Raw genomic sequence first — 14,094 nt, forward strand, 5'->3', positions numbered from 1 at the left:
ATGATACAAAAAGCAAGAGCCAAAAACTAAAGTGACTTGGCCCATAACATATAAACATCATATATGGGTATTGAAATATTCATATGGCAATTTGATGAAATATTACGTTCACACTGAAGAAATATTTGAGATATTACAAGATGCCCATATAATTATTGGCCATGGTGACAGAAATTGCATGGAAAAAGAATTAAGTACAAAATTTAAAAATATTACAAGGGAGATGATCATAATTTAAGTTAGGTTAGGTTAGGAGTTTTTTTTTTGAAAATCAAATTGTCTAAAGGGAATATAGCTTTATTCATAACATTTGGTCAAATTCTTTATGAAAAAAAAAGTGTATTTTTTTTTTCTCAAATCAAATTGCCCAAAGGGGAATGTAGCTTTATTCATAATGTCTGGTCAATTTAATAAACAAATCAATATTTATCAGGCCGCATAGCCGTTTTAGTCATTATTTCTAATGGTCGGGCATTATGAAAATGACCTGTTAGTCACTTGGAGCATAACATATATATATATATAGTTGAAAAGGCACAAAGATTATTAAAGGCGATATTGGAACTACTGTGGAATATAGAGTCTCAGACTTCTAGACTCTTACAGACATCTGAAAGGATCATATAGAATACTAGTAAATGGAATTTTTCATTTCATGGGAATAGATAAGAGAATGTAAGTTGAGAATAAGTGCAGCCAAGAAATGTATGAAAGCTGGTTCTTTAATAAAGCGGTGCTTGATTGGAATGGTTTGCCTTAGAGGTAGTGAGTGCAGATAGTGTGAATAAATGAAAATAAAATAATGACAACCAGTGTGGGTGATACGTTCCCTCCCTTACTGAATCCTTGACTCTCTGGTAATAACAATAAAAACATAAAATCTATATTATACGATGATATTAATTAAATTATAAAATTTTTTTAAAAAGGACAGTTTAATAAAATATCAACAAATAAAAACTTTAGGACAATCTTTGTGCCAAAAAAATTCTTATTTTCAGAAGTAGTGGGTCTATACATTTAATTCTCCAAATTTTATTTGAGAGAGAGAGAATCTTAAAAAACATAAAGCATGATGCACAGACAGTACTCAAAATTATCTATACATCAATATTTAAAAATACATACTGTAATTTTGATCATCCATCGCTCCTTTTCTGAAGTGAGACCTTCTACTAGTTTTGCAGCTCTTTCGAGTTGTGTTTCCAACTCTGTGGCCTTTCGGTTCAATTCTTCTTTATGTTGAAGTTTCTCTTGGTATTGCCTTTCTAATTCTTCTATTCTTTCTTTTATCTATATTACAAAAAATGCTTTTAGTAAGAATACAGAAACAAAACATGAACACTACGTAAATGCAAAACATAAGAAATTGTAATAATTATTCAGAGTCAATATGCTCATATCCTAGTCATAAAAGGGATATACATGATTTGAAAATCTGCCGGTTAATTCTCTTAACTATCTGTATTGTACTGTGTGGTAACTTTCAGATATCAGCTATAATGTATTGTTAATGTAAACAATACATTATGGGTATCACAGGGATCATACTCAAACAACACAGCACAACATCCATTGTACCTTTTCTAACAATTATACAGACAAACCTTGACTTATATAACAGTCAAGTTTTGCAAATCTGTACCTAAGGTGAATTTAAAAAAGTGGATTTGACAAACACATACCATTGCATACTTGTTTACAGGTGTGTGTGTGTATATATATATATATATATATATATATATATGTATGTATACTCTATGGGAGGAGTTATACTGGAGGAAGTAGGGGAGACAAGAGATCTAGGGTTGATGATTGATAGAAACCTGAAATTTGGGGGACATATTGCAAAGGTAGTGAAGGTAACACAGAGGATTGCTGTAATAATGAGAAGGACACTGATCTGCAGAGATAAAAGGGTTATCATTCTGTTGCATACATCTCTGATCAGACCACACTTAGACTATTGTCTCAGATTTGGTCCCCAGGATTTGAAGGGGATAAATTAACTGTGGAAAGGGTACAAATGCAGATAGCAAAGATGGTTTCAGGACTGTACAATGTCAGTTATGAGGATCAGCTGAGGGAATGTGGACTGCAGAGTTTGGTGGATAGAAGAAGGAGAGGTGATATGATTGAGACTTTTAAACTGTTGAAAGGTGGTTACAGGGTTGACACTGAGGAGTTCTTTCACTTGGCTGAACAGCGGGAAGGAGTCGTGACAAGGGGCCATCCCTGGAAGTTACGAAAGGAAACTGTGAGAAAGAGGGTGAGGAGTGGTTTCTTTGCATGGAGGGTAGTTAAACCATGGAATGCATTGCCTGATGGAGTGGTGAGAGCAAGAAAGGTCAATGATTTTAAGGAGTGGTATGATAGACTTTGTGTTTCTCAGGGGGGGGGGGCTCCCCTCGATGAGTCTTTTGACTCCATGGAGGTCTGAATAATAATAATAATAATAATAATAATAATAATAATAATATTTCTCTTTGGACTTTTAAGAACTGTGAGGCATTATAATCCATCTTCTCCAATTGTACTATTTCTAGTGAAATCTCACAGAATACGACTACCTTCTCTTTCTTCTCAAAATGTCTTGGTTCCTCCTTTGTTTCATAAGCCTGAGCTTACTAAACTTCGGCATCTTTTCCTGCTTCAAATTCAACAATTTTATCATTTGATAATTCATCTCCATTGAGTGAATTAATTCTTTGATATCATATTTATTAAAAACCACTAAGCTCTGTTATATAGTGAAACCTGTGGAGTATTCATAACTTTAATATATACACTTGACCACAGTAATTATTTATTCGTCTTAAGTATCTTAGAACATCGTCAGTACAGTAATTTCAAACAATACTAAGAATAACATACAGTTAGGGTGCATGCTTAAAATGGAATCCCACTATGTGTGTATTAGCATGATATAGAATTAAATGAAAATATATCTGATAAAAAATAAATAAATTAGATTAAATTAAAATAAATAACATTCATAAATTTATTTTGCACAATTAAGGATGACAATTTCCCAAACTTTAGGGATAGTAAGAACATCATTGTGGTTTAAATTGGGCCTGTGACGTAAGGCTTCAGCACGTTCTTTATATAAATGCTCATGTTTATATAAGGATATATGTAAAAGTTTGGTGTTTTTCCACTGGATCTTATAGTTTAGGTTTTCAACTCCATGTTGTGCAAGGCCAGATTTGTGCAGTTTGATAAGACAGATATGGTCTTATTTATTTATTCTTATGGCAAAAGGAATATGGAACAGCTACAGGTCAATGTCCAGTCTGGAAAGCCAATCCAAAGCCTCATCTATCACCTCGTGGATCCTGTAGACCACCACCATGAAATTGGCATCTTGGGCAGTCGTTCATAATATGAGTAATTGTCTAAGCTATGGGAGAACAATCGCAATAAGGGTGATCTAACAGGCCCCCATTTACATAGTAGGTAGCCACATTTGTCCTGTTTAGTTCTGATCCTGTTGATCGATGACCAAATCTTAGTAGGAAGAGCAAAACCAGGCTGCAGAGCACAGGGATCTTCTACCAGGAAGCTGTTTGTTGGGAGATTGTTGGACCAGTACCCTCTCCACATGTCAGGTGTTGATGGCAGGGAGCTGAAGAGAGTTTGTCCATGGATGGACCAGAAAGGCTTTCTAGATTTTAGGCGAAGACTAGGTGGATTTATGAGAGTTTGGTGCAGGGACAGGAGTAGGTTGCTCATTGCTTTATTAAATTCTTTAATTGAGGCTTGTCTTCTCTGTATGTTTGGTGGAGCAATGTTAGATAGGACAGGCAGCCAGGAGAGAGAGAGAGAGGGGTGCTTCTCACTGTCCCACTAATTGTGTGCATGGTAGAGTTTAGCTGGGAGTCTATAATGTTAGTGTGTGCACTTCTTTCCCAGACAGGGGCACAATATTCTGCTGCTGAGAATGCGAGAGTTAATGCAGATGACCTTAGAACTTCCGTACCATAACCCCAGGTTGTTCCAGCAAGCCTTGAAATGATATTGTTTCTCATTTTAATTTTGTTGGACAGGTTGGTGATGTGCCTTTTATAGGTTAGGCTTCTTCCAAACTCACTTCAAGGTATTTCAGGTGAGTCTCGTGTTCTACCATTTTTCCACAGAAAGAAAGGTCGAGGTGTCGATTCGCCTCTGCATTGTTCAGGTAAAATACTGTGGACACAGTTTTTGTAGAATTTTGCTTCAAGTACCACTGCTTGAAGTACTCTTCCAAGATGTTTAGGTCTGTGTTCAAGGTTGATTCCAGGTTTGCAAAGGAGGTAGATTGATGCAGGATTGCTAGGTCATCAGCATACATATAGATGTTAAAAAGTAAAGGGGACAACACAGAGCTCTGAGGGGCCTCCTCTTAAAAAGCTAGGAAATATTATAAGGTGCAAAAAAACTTTCCAGCTTTTTGAATCAATTCTCTCCAACAGAAAGATACGGATCCATATTGGCAGAAAAAAGAGCATGCCCAGACCGTTGCGAAGGAATCTGGGCATGCCCTTTTTTCCGCCAATATGGACCCAGATCTTTCTGTTGGAGAGAACGGATTCAAAAAAGCAGGAAAGTTTTTTTGCACCTTATAATATTTCCTAGCTTTAGGAAGAGGCCCCTGATCCAGACTGTCATAAGCTGATGTTAGATCAATGAAAGTGGCTCCAGATTTGAGTTTCTTTTGGAAGCCTGCTTTAATCTGTGTTGTCAGGGCCAGGACCTGGTCACAGCAACTTCTTCCTGGCCTGAAGCCAGCTTGTTCAATCAGGAGTGCTCTTTCGATGAGTGGTAAAAATTCTTTTATGGAGAATTCTTTCAAAGAGCTTAAACGTGGAGCAAAGCAAGGAGATAGGTCGTAGATTTTTACATCATTTGGATCTTTCCCTGGTTTGGGCACGGCAATTATTTTGGCTTCCCGCCACTGATTTGGTCTTGATGTTCAGAGATGCATATATTAATAGAGCTCCCTGTCTGTCTGTAATAAGACATCGTACAGGAACATGGAACTTCGTAAACACCAGGTAGCATCAAAGGTGAGAGTTTGTCTTTAGGAGAAGGTAGCAAATTGCCTTAGATACCAATTCATATGACCATAAAATGAATTTATTACTGCGAGATTAAAATACATATACCCAATTTGATTATGATCCTACAGTACAAAAAGGCAGCTCAGGAAACTCAAGTTACTAGATGAAACCACTTACTTAGATCAAGAAACCATAAAAAAAACTCAGGATATACCATGCTGGGCCTCATAGAATATATGGTTTACCTAAACTTCACAAGAACAACATTCCACTCAGACCCATTGTGGATTCTATTAGCAGCCTGACAGTTGTCAGAAACAGACAAGCTAATTAGCTTCGACATTGTCTCCCTCTTCACTAATATCCCCCACAAGGAAACAATAGACTTGTTAACTCAAAAATTTCCTTCAAGTATTGTTGAATTATTCAAATTTGTTATTTAGCATAATTAGCTTCGACATTGTCTCCCTCTTCACTAATATCCCCCACAAGGAAACAATAGACTTGTTAACTCAAAAATTTCCATCAGGTATTGTTGAATTATTCAAATTTGTTATTACGTCCGGATACTTCACATGGAAAGAAAAAATTTACAAGCAAGAGGAAGGAACAGCAATGAACTCTCCCTTATCACCAAACTTAGCCAACCTTTTTCTGGAATACTTTGAAGAAAAGATTTTCATATTTGAGTCTAAAACAAAAATTTGGCTACAATATGTTGATCACATATTTGCCGTTTGGAGTCATTCTGAACAAGAACTATACCTGTTTCTAGATAAGATCAACATTCTTCATCCTTGCATCAAATTCACACTAGAAAAAGAATCTTCACAGGATATCTTCTTTCTGGATTTACACATCCAATGAAAAGAAGATGGTTCTATCACTGCTTCTGTCTATTGTAAGTTAATGTTTTCAGGCCATTACATTCACAATTTATCTGCTCACCATCCATCTCAAATATATGGCATCATTAAATCATTTGTAACCAGAGCACACAGATTTTGCTCCTCCAAAGAATCTTTAAACCAAGAATTGAAAATCATCAAAAATACATCCATACTAAATGGATACAATCCAAAAACAACTCAAAAAGTCGCTTCCCCACACATTAACCTAGACAAGAACAAGTTTGTAGGATTCCTATACTGTATGTAAAAGGCATCTCCAAACATCTGTCTAAAATTATGCAGAAATACAAACTTGCTGCTACCTACAAAACAATCAACCAGACCTATAATTTGCTACCTTCTACTAAAGACAAACTCTCACCTTTGATGCTACTTGGCATTTACGAAGTTCCATGTTCCTGTAAGATGCCTTACTATGGACAGACAAGGAGATCTATTAATAAATGCATCTCTGAACATCAAGACCATTTCCATCTTATCAAACCGCACAAATCTGGTCTTGCACAATACAGAGTTGAAAACCCAAACCATAGGATCCAGTGGAAAAACACCAAACTTCTACATATATCCTTATATAAACATGAGCATTTATATAAAGAAAGTGCTGAAACCCTACGTCACAGACCCAATTTAAACCGTAATGACGTTCTTACTATCCCTAAAGTTTGGGAAATTGTCATCCTTAATTGTGTAAAATAAATTTATGTATGTTATTTATTTTAATTTAATCTAATTTATTTATTTTTTATCAGATATATTTAATTTAATTCTATCATGCTACTGCACACATAGTGGGATTCTATTGTAAACATGCCCTAACTGTATCTTATTCCTAGTATTGTTTGAAATTACTGTACTGATGATATTCTAAGATACTTAGGATGAAATATTTACTTATTAAATAATTTAAGTACTGTGGTCACATGTATATGTTTAAGTTAATCCACTAAGCTACTTGCTGTACAGCTTGGTTTTGGTAAAGAAACGCCAAATTTGCACAAGAGAAATATTTATTCACGGTTTGTGCACCACATGTTGACACAGAAACAGAGAGAGCACTGGATTGCATCTTGTCAAAATTTCATTCATGCAGTTGATCCTGATTGAGATATGTTACAAAGAATTGTCACCGGTGATAAAAGTTTGTGTTTTCAGTTTGATCCAGAAATGAAACACCAGAGTATGAAATGGCATGTGGAACATCTTCTACCCAGAAGAAGAACATCAGGTTACAAAAATCACATGTCAAGACAATGGTCATTGTTTTTTTTTTTTCAATGCTGCAGGCTTTGTGCTTCCTGAGAGCAGCACAGTGAATGGTCAGTATTATTTAGGAGTAATTCAATGTCTGTATGCCCACATGCGACATGTCAGGAAAGAACTGTTCCACAACAACAACAATTGGTTTCTGTACATTTCTGTAGCAGTTTTTCCTAATTTACAGTAAAATTTTATCACAGCTCTTTGTTCCATGATGTAAGTTCTGACATGCTCTATTCATATACTCTAATTTCAATGGTTGCCACATGAGAACTGATGCATCACCCAACTTGAAAGTTGCACCTGCGATTACAATACATTCTAACAGTCAAACTATAAACACATTTATTACTTTTATTCAAAGAGCTGTCCTGTAAAAAATCAATCTCATTGCTTAATGGGCACACTGTGTACATAAAAACTTTGAATCCCACGGTATGTGGGCTGAATGAGCAAAGCAGTGTTGGTGAAAGGTAGAATACTTTTATTTTTGGATCAAAATTTGTCTTTTATTAGTGCTTTTTATAGTCTAGGTGATTCTCCAGATCACTCTAACCTCAATGAGTGACCTGAAGTATCATTTGATCTCATAACTATTGATCAATGAAAGATACTCAGCAGTGGTTCTACTAAGTGATGGGCACATCCTACCACTGAGGAGAACTGCTCATCTCCCATGGTTAAGCACCCACTGAAAGGCCCTGAAAAATGTCACATCAGTAGAAGCTATAACATAGGCAAGCATCTAATAGAATGCAGTGATCAAGACCACTTCAGCAGACACACATCAGAGGAAGATTAAGAAAGTTTGTATAAGTAAATGCACTTTTCCAAAAATTAGGGCCAGCCTGCTTGTCCAAGTGTATCCACTCTCCAACCAACAGGTTGCAGGTTTGAATCCTGCTGTAGGCATGGATGCCTGTGATTGTTTTATCTTGTGTACAGCTATGAACTTTGGTGTGGCAAAATATGACCCTTGCTGTCCTTGTGACATCAAAGCCATAAATCATCATCATCATCACCAAAAATTAGGTGATACCCCAGATCATTCTAAACTCAATGTGTGACCTGAAGGATCATTTAACTCACTACTCAATGGTCGATCAACTCAGTGACAGACTCACCTTACCACCAAGCAGAATTGTTTATATCCCAGGTAAAAGCATTCACCGAAGCAGCCCCAATAGATGCCAACCCAAAAAACTTCAATCCCAGAAGCTTAAGAGCTCTCCTCAGGCAGAGAAAAAAATCTCAAGAGAGCATAACTCTCCATATAATATCATAGCAATCCCATGTCAGAGACTTGTATTTTTCATAAGTGAACTCTATGATGGTGTTAGTAAGTATTAAAAAAGACAACCAAAAGGCTTCATTTTAGCAAAGTAAATAATAGAAATAGAGGATAATTTTATAAATCTATTTTTATTTAATAGCCACATGTTTTGAAATGTTGTCAGGCCAGCAAAACCAAAAAAAAAAAAAAAAACATCAACAAAAGGTATACAGGTTCTTGAATAGAGCTCATTTAAGTAGTGCAATCAGGCAATTCTCATAGAGAGGCATGTATTCTTATAAGCTCTCTTGCCTATATTTTTTTTCAAATTTTCTGTTTCAATACATTCAACCATGAAATAAGAATGGATTTATAATATCTCCTATAGTTATGAGATATATATTTTTCTTCATAATTTTCATTTTCATCTCTGAATCAACTTTGGTGCTTTTAAGCATAGGTTAACTTTTTTGCATTTATATTGCTTTTTCCAGTCATGATTGTACTCTATCTTTCATATAATTATTAAATTGTATGAATGCAGATATTGGAATGGATTTAACTAGTGATATGCAGCTGTCTGCAGATCATGCAAAACTGGAGAGCAATGTAGAGTCACGCAGAGGTTATGGCCTTACAAGAGGACTTGAATAGATTGCATGAATGGGCAGGTAAGTGGAACTATCAGTTCAATGTTGCAAAGTGTAAGGTTTTGAGATTTGGTAAGAAACGATGAGATGCAGAGTGTACACTTGGTGGGAAAACTTTAAAGGTAGTGGAGGAGATGAGAGATCTAGGAGATGATGGACAAGGACCTGAAATTCAGGGGCCACATTGCACAAGTTGTAAAGACATCACATCAAATAATGGCAATGATGCAGAGAACCCTGACATGCAGAAATAGAGAGGTTCTGATACCACTGTATCGGGCCTTGTATGGATTATTGTGCACAGATTTGGTCGCTGGGTTTTCATGGTGATGAGGATATGTTGGAAAGGGTCCAGAGAAGATTAACAAAGTTGGTCAGTGGTGTTTAAAATGTGGAGTACAAGGACAAATTGAGAGAATGCAAGTTGCAAAGCATCATGAATAGTAGGAAGAGGGTGAGGATATGATTGAGACATATAAACTAGTCAGGGGTTGTTATCAGGCTGACATGGAAGAAATTTTTCATAGAATGGGGAAGGGGGAGGGGGTGGAACAAGTGGTCATCACTGGAAACTACATAAGGAGGGTGTGGGCAGAGGAGGGTCTTTGCATGGAGACTGGTTGGTGAGTGGAATGCATTGCCTGAGTGTGTTGTGAAGGTACACATAGTAAATCAGTTTAAAGCACAGTTGGATGAGCATTGTGTGCAATAGTGTATATACCCGCCACGATGAGTCTCTAACTCCATGGAGGTCAGATGTTAATCATAATAATAATAATAAATACATAGCACATTCGTATTCAACAGTAAGAAATCACACATGTGCACTGAATAAGTTGTCAGCCTTGCAGACAACTGCTATTAGGTATTGTGCAGAGTGAAGTATGTTACTCACATGCTAATGGTGAGTAACATTTTATAACTAAAATTTTCTTTATACCTCTTTCAGGATAATTTGGGTGAGTACAAATTTATATAAGTTGGGAACTGCCTGTATTTTTAATTTTAGAAGTGGCAACAATTCCTTCATGACTGGGGGGGGGGGATTGTTATGCTAGGTTAAAAAATCTCTTTTTTTCTTTTTTTGTTTGCACATATGCAGTGCACATTCTCATCAGATTGATTTTCTTCACTGTGGGAGGAACAGCACCTGATAAAGAATAAGCAGTAAACCTAAAAGTAGCTGGACTTATGTCGAATTTTTTCTTGACAATTATTCATAAGACTATTACACTTTTTTTATATAATCTTTGTCAAGTAGCTTTATTTTATCCTACTACATGTTTCGCCAATTTTTATATTGGCATCCTCAGGGAATACAAACTAGTAAGCTAAAATGAAGGTTACAGACTAGGTTATAACTGATGGTTCTAATTCATACAAAAAATTGGTATTGTGCGTGACAATGTGCGTGTCTCGTTAACGTGATTTATTCATTATGGTTCATGACGTAATTGTTATGAAAGTTCATTTCTTTGATGTTTAATGATCTGATAAAAGTTTTCCAAATTTCTGGTAAAATTAGACCTTGATTCTTGTTTAGGTTTTCAGTTTTACGGGCGAATGTAGCTGCTTCTTTAAAGGTTCTTGAATGGTAGTTATCTTCTATGTATGGCATAAGGCTCTTATCCCACTCAATGTGATGGTTAGTAGAGGCAAAGTGGCATGAAAGGCCTGAAATGTCTTGTCTGTTATTTCTGACATATCCTATATGTGCTTTCTTTCTCGTTTCAAAGCTTCTAGAGGTCTGACCTATGTAACTAATGCCACATGAGCAAGGTATATTATATACTCCAGAGTACTTGTAGAATGGATGAGGATCTTTTGGTGATCTTAAAAATTTCCGAATAGTGTTGATTGGTTTGAATGCCACTCTGATCTTATGTGGTTTTAAAAGGTTAGCTAATTTTTTGGAAAGGTTGCTGACAAAAGGAATTGTAATTGTACTGATGTATTGGACGTCATCACGTTATCAATGTGGTATATCAGTAAAGAGAATTTTGTTGTAGAGTCTTTTTGGGTAACCATTTAAAGAAAGTTCTCTGGATATTGTGGTTAATTCCGTTAGTAGGTCATCCTTGTCTGTCATATACTATATAGCTCTTTTCTTGAGACTATGGATAATGCTAAGTTTCTGAGCTATGTGATGAGCTGAGTTGAAATGGAGGTAACGTCCAGTATTTGTAGGTTTTCTGTATACAGATAGGTTGATACTATTATTGGTTTGTTTCTTTATTAAAATGTCAAGGAATGGCAGTTTTTTATCTTTTTCCATTTCTAATGTGAATTTGAATTTGTGGAAACTATTGATTTGGTTGAGGTAATTCATTAGTTCTTCTTTCGTATGATCCCAATGATAAAGATGTCATCTACAAATCATTGACAAAGATTATATAAAAAAAGTGTAATAGTAGTTGGACTTGTTCCAGAATGTCAACAAGTAATCATAAATACTTTTTAATTTTCAACAAGAAGATGCATTAGTCCCATTTTGAAATCTGTGGTTTTCTTTGAATAGTCTGATTTTTCATATAGAATGGACAAATCCCCAAACATCTACCTCCAAAAGATGAAAAAATGTTTTTCTGTAACATTTCTTTGCTTTCTTGCTTTTTATTAGGTATGTTTATATAGTCTGGTCAATGCAATCGTCTATCTACTCTGATTGTGTTATTATAATCCACTGTGCTGTCCTCACAAATTTTTCAATGTATCCCAAAATTTATGTTCTTGTCTACAATCATTCAGATCTTTCATCTCATCTACTTCCACCAAGATATATATTTCCACCAGTTGGACACTCTACATTCCATCTTTGTTTCTCAAATTTCAAAATTTGAGAAACAAAGATGGAATGTAGCTTTCATATGACTGCATCTAGATTGTTTGATATGGCTGTATCTGGATTGATTCGTAAACAATCCAGACTGCATCTGGATCATTTATGAAGCTTTGATATGACTGCATCTGGATTGTTGTGCTCAGATCTAGTCACCTGGGTTACTTGGGGATGAGGAAGTGGTGGAGAGGATTCAGAGGTGAGTACTTAAGATGATGAGCAATCCGTGGAATGCTTCCTATGAGGATAGGAAGCATTCCATGTCTATCAACGTGGAACTTTTGCATTCCTTTTGTGAATGCAAAAGTTGGTTGATAGACAAAAAAAAAAAGGGGGTGGGGATATGTTAAACAACATTTAAATTACTTAAGGATTTTATAAGAAAATAATGCAGTGGAAATGTTTCAGCACTTGACTAGAAGAGAAAGAACAAGAGGTCATTCGGTTAGCAAGGGTGTAAGGATTAGATTTTTTGGTAGGAGATTGGTGAATGAAATGGAATGGGTTGCCTGAATCAGTTGTGAGTGCTTTGTTTGTTAATGGTTTCAAGAAGAAGTATGATAGATATTGTGCTGATAGTTAGGGTCTTCCACAATGTGTTTAGGACTCCGTGGAGGTGCCTGTGCAACAATAATAATAATAATAAAACCTTACATTTTGCAACATTGAAATGAGAAGCTCACAGTTTTGCCCATTCAGCAGCCAGTGCATTCAAGTCCACTTGCAAAGCCACAGCATCTGCTATACTCCTCATAGTTCTCCAACTTTGCATCATCTGCAAACAACTATGTTCCCAAAACAGACCATTTGGGTGCACTGCTAGTGCACCCAGATATGAACATCAATGTTCCCAAAACAGACCATTTGGGTACACTGCTAGTGACTTTCCTCTTCTGAGATATTGCTCTCCATAAAAACTCACTGATACCTATTAGACAGCCAGTCTCTGATCTAGCACACTAATCTACAATCTAGTCCATCCATTCCAATTTTATTACCAGCTTGTAATGTGGCACTTTGTCAAAGGCCTATGAAAAATGTAAATGTACTTCTGTGTATACATCACTCTCATCCAATGCATTTATCACACTTTTATACAAAGTAAGAAGATTGCTGAAACATGATTCTCCCTTAAAAAAAAACATCCTAACCATCAAGGAGTATAAATAGTTTTAATAGAGCATATGTATTAGACATATGTTTTCATGGTTTACATGTAAAAAAATATGTAGAATTTTAATCAAAAACTCCAATATATCATTCAACCTATCCAAAATTATGTGGACATCATCAGAGAGACAGACAGTACATTCAAAACATGAATCATAAGGAAGAGTCATAAAGCATGTGCATACTAGGCTCATGCATTGGTCAGAGCTGAAGAATATGATTGCATTATTAGTACTCCAAGGAACAACTGTAAGAGTTGCATGGGAAAAAAAATAATTTAAAACAATTATATAAAAAAAAAAAATAATAATCACCTCCCAAAACAAATAAATTGGCATACAGTCTGGGAGGTTAAGGTTTTCACAAATTTCATAGTGTTTCATATGTTTCAAGGAAAAAACAATCAAATTTGAATTTGTTGGATTGAAAAATCTTTGTTTGATTACAAAGAACTCTGTGCCTAGTGTCAATAGCATGAGAAGCAAGTCCAGACTTACCAGATTACAAAAATATAATATAGTCTTGATCAGTGGCAAATGCTGGTCTTGAAATTCATGCTTACTCTTGTTATCATTCAGGGAGTGAGAGGTGTGACTGAAGTCTAATTAGTGGAATAATGAATTACTGACCATTTAAAACTATATATTTAGAAATTTATGTACATTTAATCATACAAATACAACATTTATTTTACAAATGATATTCTATCTTTTTCAATTTAGCAACTTGAATATAAATTCTACCCTATGGTTCTTCTTTATGAACTGGTCAATAACATCATCAAAAAATGTTGGTTGTAACTTAATTTTCCCAAGCAACATGCACACTTATAAAGGCTTGCTGAAGCTCACTGGCTAAAGCTATGGTGACTGCATATGGCCTGTGCTGTGAGGACCTGGAAGCTCTGACAACCGAGCAAGGTAGCTTTGAAGAGCAAGCATCAGCCTTC

General features: G+C 35.7%; 1 protein-coding gene across 1 annotated transcript in view; it reads right to left on the reverse strand.

Annotated features, from left to right (window-relative positions):
* Positions 1-14,094, reverse strand: part of kl-2 (dynein heavy chain 2, axonemal kl-2) — a 1,497,432-nt gene that overhangs the window by 634,074 nt on the left and 849,264 nt on the right. Inside the window, exon 36 of the mRNA XM_090414156.1 lies at positions 1,129-1,293. Within this exon, the coding sequence (XP_090270282.1) occupies positions 1,129-1,293 (165 nt within the window). The remainder of the gene's footprint in view (positions 1-1,128; positions 1,294-14,094) is intronic.

This window comes from Typopeltis vanoorti, chromosome 24 (genome assembly GCF_054136105.1).
Source record: "Typopeltis vanoorti isolate ZY-2024b chromosome 24, IOZ_Tvanoo_1.0, whole genome shotgun sequence".
NCBI classification, from domain to species: Eukaryota; Metazoa; Arthropoda; class Arachnida; order Uropygi; family Thelyphonidae; genus Typopeltis; species Typopeltis vanoorti.